Source organism: Ursus americanus, chromosome 11, assembly GCF_024610735.1.
Source record: "Ursus americanus isolate L20-20 chromosome 11, mUrsAme1.1.p, whole genome shotgun sequence".
Taxonomy (NCBI): domain Eukaryota; kingdom Metazoa; phylum Chordata; class Mammalia; order Carnivora; family Ursidae; genus Ursus; species Ursus americanus.
Genome location: NC_142137.1, coordinates 61,966,355 through 61,980,098, shown reverse-complemented (window position 1 = coordinate 61,980,098; position 13,744 = coordinate 61,966,355). Strand labels below are relative to the sequence as shown.

Below are 13,744 nucleotides of genomic sequence, written 5' to 3'. Positions count from 1 at the left end.
TGCCTTTTAGTATGTATTTAATTTGTGAATTTGTTTTGGTTTTGTACTTACATAAGAGCTATAAACAAAGTTTACATTTGGTTGTCCATTTAAATAATAAATACGGTTATACATATTTAAGCAGCATTATAATACAAAGAACAAGAACATTTAAGTCAGCGTTAGGGTAGTCGGTGGCATTTTTTTCTTTTAAATGGGTCAGACTTCAGACTACTGATTTCATAGTTTCTGGACCCTGGTCCAAAGGGTGGTTGAATCAAGGACCCAGGAGATGGCTCCCCCTTTTGCTGGTGCTCTTGTGAGCACAAAATGATAATGTCCCTCCCCAAGGTTCTGAGTATGATTGGAAAACCTTTCCTAATATCAGAACGCTGCAAGGATCTAGTCTCCCACAGCTGCTGCATTCTGACCCTTCCCGGGAGGTCCCATTAGGACTCACCCAGTCTTTCCCAGGCTACAGGAATTTGGTTGGTTTCCCTAGTTCCACAGAAGCTCCAAGAGGTGTGTGTAAGATACAGGACCCAATCTACTCCATCTGGAGCCCGAGACCCTTCCATTCACAAGAAGGACATTCTGGTCATGAGAATGCAATTTTTTAACCACAAATGGCAGGGGTGAAATCTCGCCTCAGAATTTCCAGGCATGAATTTATTATCTATCTGCTAAGAAGAACACAGTAATTCCTTTCATAGGGAAGCAGCTCATCGAAGGGCATCCATCATCCCCTAAGTAAGTGGCAGCAGAGTTGCTTCTTCTGAATGTCAGTCCTCTCTAATGACAAAGTCCATGCCACACAAAATTTTCAGGAAATTAGTGGAGACCCTAGGCTTGTTTCAAGCCACACCAGAAGTTTGTAGCAAGAAAAGGCTCTAAGACTTGAGTCCACTGCCTATAGAATCTAGTCAGCCAGAGAGAAGGAGACAATGAGCCACTTACCAACTGTGAAGTATCATTTACCTCAAAATCACAATAGGGAAGCTCCCTGGGGAGGAAGCTTGGCATTACAAAGAACTCAAGAGCTAATATAATCAAAACTTCCCCACCAGCCAACAATTGCGTACCAGACAGTGTGCCCACTGGCAATTTCCAAGGCCTGTTCCTGTCAGAAACCTTCAACTGTTGAGAATTAATGATCCTCAATGTTTACAGTCAATATGTTTTTAAAATGTTCTTTCACCTAAATATAGGGACTCTGAATCATTGTCTTACTTCTCAACTTAAAACTCTAAATGCTCTAAATAATTGTCTAATAATTAACAGCACAAAGAAATCAGCTCAAGAGAGAGGAAATACTCTTCGTGATGAGAGCTTGTCATGATCAGTCACGAAGTAAATGCTTCTCTGCCCAGGGCTGTGGTGAACATACAGAAAGCAAATGGGTGTCGTGGCTCCAGCATCACATGCTTTGTTAAGGCACCAAGATGATGACAGTCACCATATTAACAAAGCAGAACTAAATGACAGATAAGAGCTGGCACCATTTTTACGTTTATATTTAATATACATGCACCTGGTCGACATTCCATATCCCGTTTTTTTCTTAAATGAATACCAGGGTACACATTCTAGAAATGTGGCCATAATTCTTTCTGGTATTTTGTTTTCCTTTTCACCCTACAGTTTTTTACCTTTACTCCTCTTTATTACCCCAACTGTCTGAAGGCAGTTGTGATGAACAGGTAATCATGAGAACAACATTTCTGGAGAGTAATACATTTCGGGAGGGAGGCAGGGACCCAGCAGGCCCAGGGAAGACTTCTGGGTACCTGGAGCTGTTTGTGAGTCAGGAGAGGAAAGTGGGTCTACTGTTTTTGCAAGAAAATTTATTTTATTTTATTTATTTTTTTATAATAATATTTTTTATTATGTCAGTCACCATACAGTACATCCCTGGTTTTTGATGTAAAGTTCGATGATTCATTAGTTGCATATAACACCCAGTGCACCGTGCAATACGTGCCCTCCTTACTACGTGATCTACTGTTAAACAGGGGACAGGGGAGCTGGAGCCTGGGGTCTGATGGGCTCTCCAGGGAGATATATATATCTATATAAAAAGGTATATGGGGCGCCTGGATGGCTCAGTCGGTTGAACATCCAACTCTTTGTTTCAGCTCAGGTCATGGTCTCAGGGTCATGAGATCTCTAAAATAAATAAATAAATCTTTTAAATTAAAAAAAAAAGGTATGGACTGGCTCCTTTTTTTTTTTTTTTTTTTTTTTTTTTGTAGAGAGAGAGTGAGTGAGTGAGCACACGCCCATGTAAGCCAGTGGGGGCAGGGGAGGGGGTGGGCAGGGAGGAGCAGAGGGAGGAGGAGAGAGAGACTCTTATGCAGGTTCCACTCTGATGCTTAACCAACTGAGCCACCCAGGCGCCCCTGGACTGGCTCCTTTTGAACCAGAGATTCCTGATTGATGGTGACAGCTGTCATTGACTGAAGGCCTACTGTGTTCCATAAACCACATTCAACATCTTCTATACAATTTTCCTTTTAGTTCACAGTAATGCAAAGAGACGGGCATTATTTTTTTTCCATTTAATAGCTTGAAACTATCTGGATCTGAAAAGGATGATATGTTTCATAATGGCAGAAAGAGCATATAATGAATGGGAACCTTCCATGACCTCTTGGTCATGTCCAGCAAATAAACATCTACTGAAGGACTGAACTGCGCAGTACTTGTTGACAGATCACAGGTTAAAGACTGTGAGAAATGTAAGAACAAGTGTAGATAGTTTATAGGGAAATCAGGATATACATTCACGAAGAAGCCATCCAGGTTAAATTTAAAAACTGAAAACAAAACCAAAAAACTGTGTCATTCATTTTTGTGTATTTGGCACAAAGTTTCTGAATTATTGAACAAATGAATGCAATCAGTCAACCAATTGACCAAACGCGAGATTATAGGGTACTGGCTCTAAGAACTAAAATAGTCTAGTGAAAGAAAGCACATTATGGACTTGGGTGGTCGCAAGATTTCCTGAATGAGATGAGGTCAGAGTTGGGCCTGAAGAATTAGAAATGCTGGAATTATCAAGAAGGACTGAAGTCCCACTGGGTAGGAGGAATAGGATAAACAGGCACAGAAAACCCCTTCCTGGTCCCCTGGTCCCCTTCTTTCTGCAGCACCGGCCCTGCCTCTTGCACTGTTCCCTTTCGGCCTTTTTCCCTGAGGTCATCTGCCCTGCTTGAGTTTCCTTCGCTTGAGTTCTGTCCAGCTAGTTCTCGGAATGCCCTGAAGCTGGCATTGATTTTGCTAAAGCATCTCTGGATTAACCAGGAATGCCTCTGTCTTTTAGTGGAGAGCAGAAAAATAGTGTTTGTCCTATGAATGATTCTAGGCATTTGTAAGCAATGTAATAAATAATTCTTAATAAGGCATATATCATGATTAATATCTCCCATTCCCAAACAGCTGTGAAGGGGCTTCCCGTGGAAATTTCAGCATTTGGGAGACCCTCCTGAGAGGTGCAGAAAGTCATTCCTAATAGTCCACAAAACAACCTTTCAACTATCCTTGTGCCTCTGCCTCAAAGTCAAGGCCAACATAAACTCAGGCCCTCTCAGACTTTGGTGACGGGGACACAGCACACAACCCATGGCTCCCCCATACACTGAAGGCTTGTTTCCCAGGAATCAGAAAAGCATCTTCCAGCTCAGGCTTCCTGAATTCTTTCCAACTTGGCTTCTGTCAGAGATTCCTGGGAATGACCGTCACTTTGTTCTTTTCCTCGTGACAGGTGAAGAATTGCCCTGAATCGGAGTCATGAATTGGTTGGGTTTTTAGAAAAATCCATAGCTTCAGTTGTGGGCAAAGATTGTTAGGACTGTAGTAACCCTCCTACGACTGACTGCTTTTTGACTCTGAAAAGTCTCCCAGCACCATTGTGTTTCAGTCTTGTCCTCTGATTCTGTTTTTCAGGAACAATATGAGACACTAAGAGCTGTGCTCAGCAGCAGACCTGCTTTTCCAAACAGAGCTCACTTCTGGACTGAAAAGAGTGGTTTCACTTTTTACAGGTTGGGAGATGGCTTCTGTTTTGTTACTGCTTGTGAGCCAGCAGTGCCGGCCTTGACAGAAAAGACACGTAGCCGCCCTGGTATCTCTCTCATGAGAAGGACAACTGTAAACTCTGTCAGCATACAGTGCCTTGTGTTTCCAAAACAGTGTTCTGACCTTTCAAGTGCAATGAAGGAAGCTCACAGAAGCTCCTGAGAAAGAAGGAGAAGAACAAGGATAGCGGAGGAAAATGTGAGGAGGAGTTCGGTGCTGCTCCCAATCCTACGGTGGGAAATATGTTTTGAGATTCTGGGGCCAGTCTTTCACAAAAGACTTTCTTGTGAAGGCTGAATTTGTTTTTACTCTGGGATTTATGGGATTTACTCTGGGTCTATGCATCCAATATTTTGATGACAAAAGTCCTGTCCTTTTTTAATATCATATTTTAAAAACCCTACCCTGTCATAGGAACAGAACAACAATGTAGAAAGAGGCTATGTGGATTTGAAGGGGATATTTTTGGTGACCAAGATCAGAGCATCAACTTGTGAGGATTATATAACTCTGGCTAATTTCGCTTCCTGTCTGGAGTATTATTTCCTAGTAAAAGTGGGGGAAAAAGTCCCAGCACTTGACAGGCCCGCTTTCCCTGAAGTTAAAAGATTGCCCACAGGAAAGCTGTCAGCAGGCGCCAGCCCTCCACTGAAGAAGGACCAGGTTCAGGACCTGGCACAGTGCAGCCGAGTGGCATTGCTCCCAGAACTCTCTCCCAATAAAGAGCGATTGTGGGATGTGAACCCTTCAGTGCACCGGACAAATGACTGAAATGAAAAGCACAATGCATGTGAGTGGAACCAGAAACTTGAATGGAGTGGTAATCACTTCCTTAGTGTGGGGCACATCGTTTTTCAGGTAACTTCGTTCTGTAATTCAGTCCTTGCCTAATGGAATAGTACAGATTTCCATTTACCAGTTGATAAGTGAGGATGATTACTGTCTAACCATGAAGCGATACAGGTTATTAGCACCGGTGGGGAAGGGACGTGGAAAACGGCTAGGGGAGGCACGAAGGGGTTGGTGTCCATCGGGCAGAGATGAGACACTGAAAAGAGAAGAAAGTGCCGATGCTCTCTGCATGTGATGAGTACAAACTGTAGTTCAGCTATCGGGAAACTGGAGGCCACACCTGATTCTGAATCAGGCCTAGGGCTTTAAAATAGCTACGGTTTCAATGTGAGAAGGAGGTCTGAGGCATGAAGCAGGGCCAGGGACGGGGGTAAAGATCCAGGCTAAAGGTATCTACCATGCAGCTAACACCCAGCTGTTGAGCTCTGGGTCCCACAGGCTGGATATTTAGGGCTTAGATCCAAATACCGGGGGCCAGGAGGGACACAGTGCTAATTCAGCTGAGCCACAGTTTCCATCTGGGTGACCTGGAGAAACTCTTTACATAATAGGTGACCTTACTGCAAACAAAACACAAAAAACCCTTAACCAGATGCCACTCAGCTAAGCTTGCTCAACGAATCGATCGGAGGGCACAGCTGAATGAGACCCCTTGACCACATGGAAGCTGCTCTTTCAGCTGGACCTGCCCTCTGTGTGTCTCCGTTTTAGGACCAGGTGTTTCTATCTTTGAGCCAATTATATTTGTCACCGAATCAGTTTTGACCAGAAACATGGTCAGTCTCAACTAAGCCTCTTTCCTTATGATCTGGAGCTTGATCTCGGTCACTCGGTCTACTTACTTTCTGACATCTACCACCACCGACCGGCGCTTACAAACCTGTACCACCGGGGCAAAAACATCCACCTCAAACTCAATAAATAAAAGTAATAAAATAAAAACATCCCAACTATCTGTAAAAGGATGTAAATATTTCAACAAAAAAGCCATTTGGTTCAGTGTCCAATTTGTGTCCTTCACTCATCGTATCTGACCAGCGCAGGACCCACTCTTTAAGCCGTCTACAATGACAACAGCTTATTTTAAACATGCGTCAGTTGTTTCTTTCAATTTATGATTATGCCTTTGCAACGGCAGCTTGTATATGGCTGAAAATACAAATAACTCTTTCTTCCAGTAACCCAGCAGTAAATTCCCCCATGTTATCAACTCACCGGAATTAAGCAAAATGATGGATTTGAGGCACACGAACTCCTCTCCCTGGACATTCATCATACGAAACCGAGATGACGTAGCCAGCAACATGTCAAAGATCTCCACCATGCCCTCTACACATTTTCCCTGGTTCCTATGAAACCACAGAAAAGAAAAAGAAAAAAAATAGTATTAAAGCACAGAAAACCTGGGGCTCCTGGGTGGCTCAGTTGGTGGAGTGTGGCTCTTGATTTTGGCTCAGGTCATGATCTCAGTGTTGTGAGATGGAGCCCTGTATGTCGGGGTCTGGGCTCAGCAGGGAGTCTGCTTGAAATTCTGTCTCTCCCTCTCCCTCTGCCCCTCCCCCTGCTCATGTGCTCTCTCTTGCTCTCAAATAAATAAATCTTTAAAAAAATAAAGCCCAGAAAGCTTTCAGACCCATGATAAGGTTCACATTCATAAAAATCTACTGATTCCAAATCTGTAACAAAAAACTGCAGCCTATTTTCTTCATGGAACATGAACATTCATTTGAATTCTGGAAGGCAAAACAACAACAAAACGTTTTTCCATCAATAAAACATTTCATTTCACATTCTTAGAAAAGACATATTGTTCGATCCCCAAATCTGCCATTTTAAATGCCAAGTTCTTCAAAGAGAACACAGGCAGTACCTTTTCTGACATCAGCCATAGTAACTTTTTTCTGGATAGGTCCCCTGATGCAAGGGAAACAAAAGCAAAAATAAACTACTGGGACTACATCAAAATGACAAGCTCCTGTACAATGAAGGAAACAATGAACAAAACTAAAAGACAACTTACTGAAAGGGAGAAGATATTTGCAAAGGACGTATTCAATAAAGGGTTAGTCTTCAAAATATACAAAGAACTTATACCACTCAATAACCAAAAAACAAATAACCCAATTAAAAAATGGGTAGAAGACATGAACAGCCATTTCTCCAAAGAAGACATATAGCTGGGGCGCCTGGGTGGCACAGCGGTTAAGCATCTGCCTTCGGCTCAGGGCGTGATCCCGGCGTTATGGGATCGAGCCCCACATCAGGCTCCTCCGCTATGAGCCTGCTTCTTCCTCTCCCACTCCCCCTGCTTGTGTTCCCTCTCTCGCTGGCTGTCTCTATCTCTGTCGAATAAATAAATAAAATCTTAAAAAAAAAAAAAAGAAGACATATAGCTGGCCAGCAGACATGAAAAGATGCTTGACATCACTGAACATCAGGGAAATGCAAACGAAAACAATAATGAGATACCACCCCACACCTGTCAGAATGGCTAAAATCAACAACACAACAATAGGTGTTGACGAGGTTGTGGAAAAAAAGGAACACCTGTGCGCTTTTGGCAGGAATACAGATTGGTGCAGCCACTGTAGAAACAGTATGGTGGTTCTTCAAAAAGTTAAAAATAGAACTACCTTATGATTCAGCAATTTCTCTACTGGGTATTTATCCAAAGAATTCAAAGGGATAAATGCCCCCTTACATTTATAGCAGCATTTTTTACAATAGCCAAGATATGGAAGCAGCCCAAGTGTCTGCTGATTGATGAATGGATAAAGGAGATGTGGCACAGTTATGCAGTGGAGTATTATTCAGCCATAAAAAGTATGGAATCTAGACATTTGCAACAATATGGATGGAGCTAAAGAATATAATGCCAAGTGAAATAAGCCAGAGAAAGACAAATACCATATGATTCCATTAATATGTGGAATTTAAGAAACAAAACAAATGAGCAAAGGGGAAAAAAGAGACAAACCAAGAAACAGACTCTCACCTACTGAGATGGGTCACCAGCAGGGAGGTGGCTGGGGGGATGGGGGATATAGGCAATGGGGATTAAGGAGGGCACTTGCTGTGATGAGCACTGGGTGATGTATGGAAGTGTTGAATCACTGTATTTACACCTGAAACTAATATAACACTGTATGCCAACTGGAATTAAAATAAAAACTTAAAAAAATATCAAGTTCATCAACCTATGGGTAATCAAAAATGATTATGATTCAGGTAAATGTTTGTCTAAGTATTTATTGATCTGCTACTATATTCTAGGCATGTGGTCATTATGAGAATGAAACAGCCCCTCTACTCTCAATATGCTCAAAACCTTGAAATAATATAATCAGGTTTAACAGACTGTATTAAGTGCTTCTGAAATACAGGAGGAAGTATAACGAGGGACTGTGGCTGCGCCGGAACCATTTGTGTTGCCAAGGATGACAGGTAAGGATTCGCCTAGTTGGTGGCACTGGAGTTGACAGTTTAAGAAATGAAGGCTTTCATCCAGCAGGAGTGTGAAAGCATCATGGAAGAGGGTCTTAGACATGGAAAGGAAGAGCAGAGTGAAGGACATGAAGCAGTGTGCAAGACATACAAAAGAGACAAGAGATTAATCTGGGAAAGGAGGAAAAGATCAGGTGATAAAGGATGCCCTACGTTATAAAAAAAAATTAGGCTTTTTCCCTGAGCAACAGAGCCTTGGCATCGAGGATTTACCATTAGTAGTTGCAACTATTAAATAAGCAAAGAAAGTACCGGTATCTTTTCCGTGGGGTTGTTGCAGAAGTTCAATCAGATAATACACATGAGAGGAACTCATTCACCTTTTTGTTCACAAGCTGAATTGGGAGCATGCTGTCTTTGAGGGGGACAAGAAGAATTTAAAATATCCTATGCATATGCAAATATCCATTTGTGAAAAATATAATAATTTAAAACATGAACATGAATATTTATTTTTAATTAATATATTTTGTAGTTCTTCATCAACTGTTCTTAACAGCTGCATAACTGTTTCCAATAGCGTAAGTTTCGCACTGAACAAAGTGCTAAAATTTTCTGAACCACTTCTTTGTTGGCTGACATTTCATTTGACTTTAAGTATTTTGCTGTCACAAACATTTCATGCAATAACTATTCTTAGGTTTATGTCTTCAGATACATGTATAGATAGCTAAAGAAAAATTTCTAGGATAGAATTGCCAGATTAGAGACCTTATGCATTTTTAATATTGATAAATAGTTCAAACGTTGCTTCCAAAGAGCTTGTACCAATAGGCTTTTGGTAGAAAAGGCTTTTGGTAGAGCTTATATTGGTATAAGCTCTTTCTCTAAGAGACTTGCTCTTATCCTTTGCTGATAGTTTTCTGTCAGGTTATTAGTCATTTTCACATTGATTCTTAACTGCTCTTTATATATTGTGGTAATTAGCCCTTTGTTCTGTGTGCATTCAATGTTCTTCTACTGGCTTGTCATGTTTTCCTTTTTTTTTTTTTCTGGTGTTTTCTTCGGCAAAATATTTAATTATTACATAATGGACTTGCTAAACTTGTTGTTTAGAATAGTATGTCTTGCTTGAAAAGGTCATTTCCCTTTCAGTAACATACAAAAAATTATCTTATGTTTCCCTCTAGTACAGTTCCATGTTTTTATACTTAAATTTTTCATCTTTTGGGATTTATTTTTTATAACAACTGTACTGAAATACAGTTGCATATCATATCATTCACCCATTTAGAGTGTACAATTCAGTGGATTTTAGTATATTCCCAAAGCTGTGCACCTGCTGTTCAGGATTTACTTTGTGTGACGTATGAGACAGGACTCAGCTTCGTATTTGTCCCAGGCAGCTAGGTAATCTTAACACCATTTATGGAATAAACCTTCCTTTCCATACTGATTTGAAATATGCTGGGTACTTTTAACAAATCCACTTCCTTCTTACAACTGCCCATTAAGGAAGTATTATTTTTGTCGTTGTCCAAATGAGGGAATTAGGACGCAAAACTATTAAGTCAAACCGTATTATCTACCACCAGAGGAAAGAATTCCAACAAGATTTTGTTTGTCTTCCTTTCTCATCCTACTTTAATTCATACTTGCCCAGTATATACGAGGCCTTGTGCTAGACATAAAGGTACAGAGAAGAAAGACATGCGCCTTGTTCATAAAAAGATCCAAACAGGGGAAAGACAGACATGGAGAAAAGACAGGTGCAAGGCCATGGGCTACGTCTCCCCAGAAAAGGTATATAGAGAGAGTCTTACAACTAATGTCAGCCTTCCCACATTTAACCCACATCAACATTGGAGCAATTGCCATAGTCTTCTCAGAGAAAGGTAAATGAGATTTTATGGGAAGTGTTTAGAATGGCATGCGGTACATAGTAGCAGTTATATATAACTATTAGTATGAGATATCTGGATAAACAGAGCCACAGATATCCAGGGAGAGGTTGGCCTTTTTACCTAAAGTATCCAGAAAACAGTTGCCACCGTGCGTTTTGCTTTGACTGTGGCATCTGGGTTCAGGAAGCTCTCTAGAAACAGGGGAATCTTTAAAAAGCTACGTTGCTCAACAGGGGGATGAGACAGTGGTCACACCAAAGGGTGACTTGGCCTGAAGCAGGGACAGCATACTACAAGGGAGTGTTTCTTATCCTGAAGTCCATTTTTTTTAAGTAGCACATTTTCTTTCTAGTGAAAAAATAAATAAGGATAGGGGAAAATGTTTGGAGGATGAAGCTTTAAAAATAACAACCCATAGCCAAAATAGAGAAATGTTCCTTTCTCAGTATAAAGTCTCTGTTTACTTAACAGACTGCATACCGGCAGGGAGGAAATCTCAGTGTGGGAGGGAGCCTGCCTTCACCTGCTGTGAGCAAAAGTTCACGTCAGAAACGGAGAAAGTGGAGCCCTAACAAGTCTCCTTTCTTCGTGTCCCTTCTCAACAGTCTCCCACGTTTTCCCACAAGCGTCTCCCTCTCAGCCTCTTCTCCTCAGATATGCTGTTGATTCTCACCACAGCTCTCACCCAAGGGCGGCCCCAGGCTTGCTCCTCAGCGCCCCACAGGAGTCGGAGCCTGAACCCTCAGCAAGGGCACACAGCCACGGCTCCGCGTGAGCGTGTGCGTGCGTGTGTGCGCACGTGTGTGTGTAAGAGAGTGTGTGTGTGTGAGAGAGACTGTGTGACTGTGAATGAGTGTGTGAGAATGAATGTGAGTGTATGGGGATGTGTATGTGTGAGAGAGTGAATGTGTGTGTGAGAGTGAGTGTGTGTGTGAGAGTGAGAGAGTGAGTGAGTGTGAATTAGTGTGTGTGTGAGAATGAATGTGAGTGTATGGGGGTGTGTATGTGTGAGAGAGTGAATGTGACTGAGTGTGTGTGAGACAGTGTTAGTGTATGTGTGAGGGTGTGTGTGTCTGTGAGAGCGAATGTGTGTAGGGGGTATGTGTGAGGGAATGAATATGAGTGAGTGTGTGTGTGAGAGACAGCGTGTGAGTGTATGTGTGAGCATGAGTGTGACACAATGTGTGAGTGTGAGAGAGTGTGTGTGTGAGAGTGTGACTGTGTCTGTGAGAGAGTGTGAGTGTTACGTGTGTGTGTGGGTGGGGTGTTTTCCTTTAGAGGATGTGGAAGGAGCAGACATTAAGTATAAATCATTGAGACATGATAAGAAGACCCTGGGGCTTACCTTCCATGAAACAAACGTGCTTCTCAACTTTGAGGGCTCCTGGGGGAATATTCATTCGAGTGAAGCTGTAATTTTCTAAGCAGTGCTGTAAGAGTCTTGAAGAACTTTACACTGATGTCTCTATAAGAGTAAACTCACTGTCCTTTCAATGGGGAAAACTTACTTTTCTAAACACTTCAGTCAATCCACTATTTGTGTAATAAATTAAAAATATGTGCTTTGAGGGGCGCATGGGAGGCAGAGGTGCGATGGCTGACTCTTTCGGCTCAGGTCATGATCTCAGCGTTATGAGATGGAGCCCCTGAGTCAGGCTCTGCACTGGGCATGGAACCTGCTTAAGATTCTTTCTCTCTCCCTCTCCCTCAGGCCCTGCCCTCTCCCTCTCTAAATAGAAAATAAGATAAAATAAAATAATAAAATAAAATATAAAAAAATATGTGACCCTGAAGATGTAAATCACTAGATGTTGCCCTCTTGGAAATAACTGCCTGGTTGTATGGCATGCGTGGGTTTCCCACAAGTGCTGCTGGCACAGGTGAAAAGACTGGCAACGTAAGCTAGTGAAGAGATGATGTGTCACCCTCAGATCAGGTACAAAACTATGTGGACTTCAAAGGATGGACAGACACTTGTCGCCTGCCTCACACAAATGGACCTTTACTGTCCACTGAAGTTATTATACGTTGGGGTCAGGGCTTCCCTTTCAAAGTCCTGCTGAATTATTCTCTATTAATCTTAAGGGGTCAATCAGACTAGAGCATTTAACTCCATTTCAGAGGGGATGGATAAGTCAACAGCACTAGAAGTAGGTGATTACTAAGAATCTGGAGGTAAAGTTACTGCAATAAGACAAAATTAGGCTAAAGCTATGAAGTTCTTCTAAGGTGAAGAAACATGTGGGGTATAAAGACCAAGCTTTATTTTTAAAGGAAGCACAACCTCAGTCATAGATCAGAAGCAGTTTACCAAGCAGACCAGCCTGTGACCCCCACTGTGAGATGTGACAGCCGCTGACAATGAACTCCCCCACCCATTACATCAGTCCGTGTTCAGAGCACCTCAGAATCCCCTTGTGGGGAAATCTTGTTCTGCTCTTTACCCTCTTCTGATGCAGTCCATGTGCACATAAGTAGTGGGAGAAGGAAGAGAACCTGAAAGAACATTTGCCCATGGCACGTCCTGGAAGTTTCTCCTCTATAGAAATGACAGCCGGTTTTTTAGACACACTTAGTTACCTATTCCTCCACATGGGAGATAAAGAGTCCTAATGCAGGTAGGCAGATCAAACATGTCCTTGTATATCTTCCAACATAATCCTACAAAATTCCCCATAGCCTCTCTTTGTATGAAAAGACACTGAATAAATGGAACAGAAAACCCAGGAGATCAATGTAAGACATTTAATTTAGTTGTCCTCTAAAGAAAGTGCAATATGGATACAAAAAGATTACAAATTAAGATGCTGTTTAAATTCAATAGTGGCAAGTTTGGTTGTATTTAAGGAGTTTCTGTACGTTCGATGCCACAAAAGCTCTCAGCACGTGCTCCGAGATGCCGTGATCCCATAAACATTTGTATGATCAGAGGTTTACATATAAAAACTCTTTGGCATGTGGAACAAAATGCTGAAGATGACAAATTATAAGCAATACATCCTGAAAGATGCGAAATTTGAATGGCTGTATCTCAAGGCTGATTACTTGAGATGAAAGTGGTTAAGACTTTGGTGTCTGACTGCCTGGGTTCGCGTCATGCCCCATCTATTTACCAACAATGTGACCTATAACCAATTACTTAAACTGTGTGCCCAAATGCGCATATAGACAGAATCACCCACATGGGACTGTAAGTTGAATAAGAAATAATTAATCCATTGGGATGTGATGGCTGTTTGATCCAGCAGTTTGCCTACATGGCTCAATAAAGAAACAGGACTGGATGTGGGGCAGTGCCATTAAAAATGTTTGCTCCCTTAGTGCCAAATAGCAAGAAACAGATATAGCAAGCTAGAAAGCTCTGTCACAACATTATCTGGTAATGGCAAAATATCTGATTAAGTCGTTCTCTGAAATAATTGGGAATGCAGACCATATACCTGGGGAAGTAGAGAGAGTCGGAGTGATGGTGTGCAGTGGACACT

General features: G+C 41.8%; 1 protein-coding gene across 4 annotated transcripts in view; it reads right to left on the bottom strand.

Moving 5' to 3' along the window:
• The window catches only part of ESR1 (estrogen receptor 1), a 360,927-nt gene that overhangs the window by 35,525 nt on the left and 311,658 nt on the right, over positions 1 to 13,744 (bottom strand). For all 4 annotated transcript variants that reach the window (XM_087865591.1, XM_045805367.2, XM_045805366.2 and 1 more), the window contains exon 7: positions 6,127 to 6,260. In XM_087865591.1, coding sequence (XP_087721717.1) covers positions 6,127 to 6,260 — 134 coding nt within the window. The remainder of the gene's footprint in view (positions 1 to 6,126; positions 6,261 to 13,744) is intronic.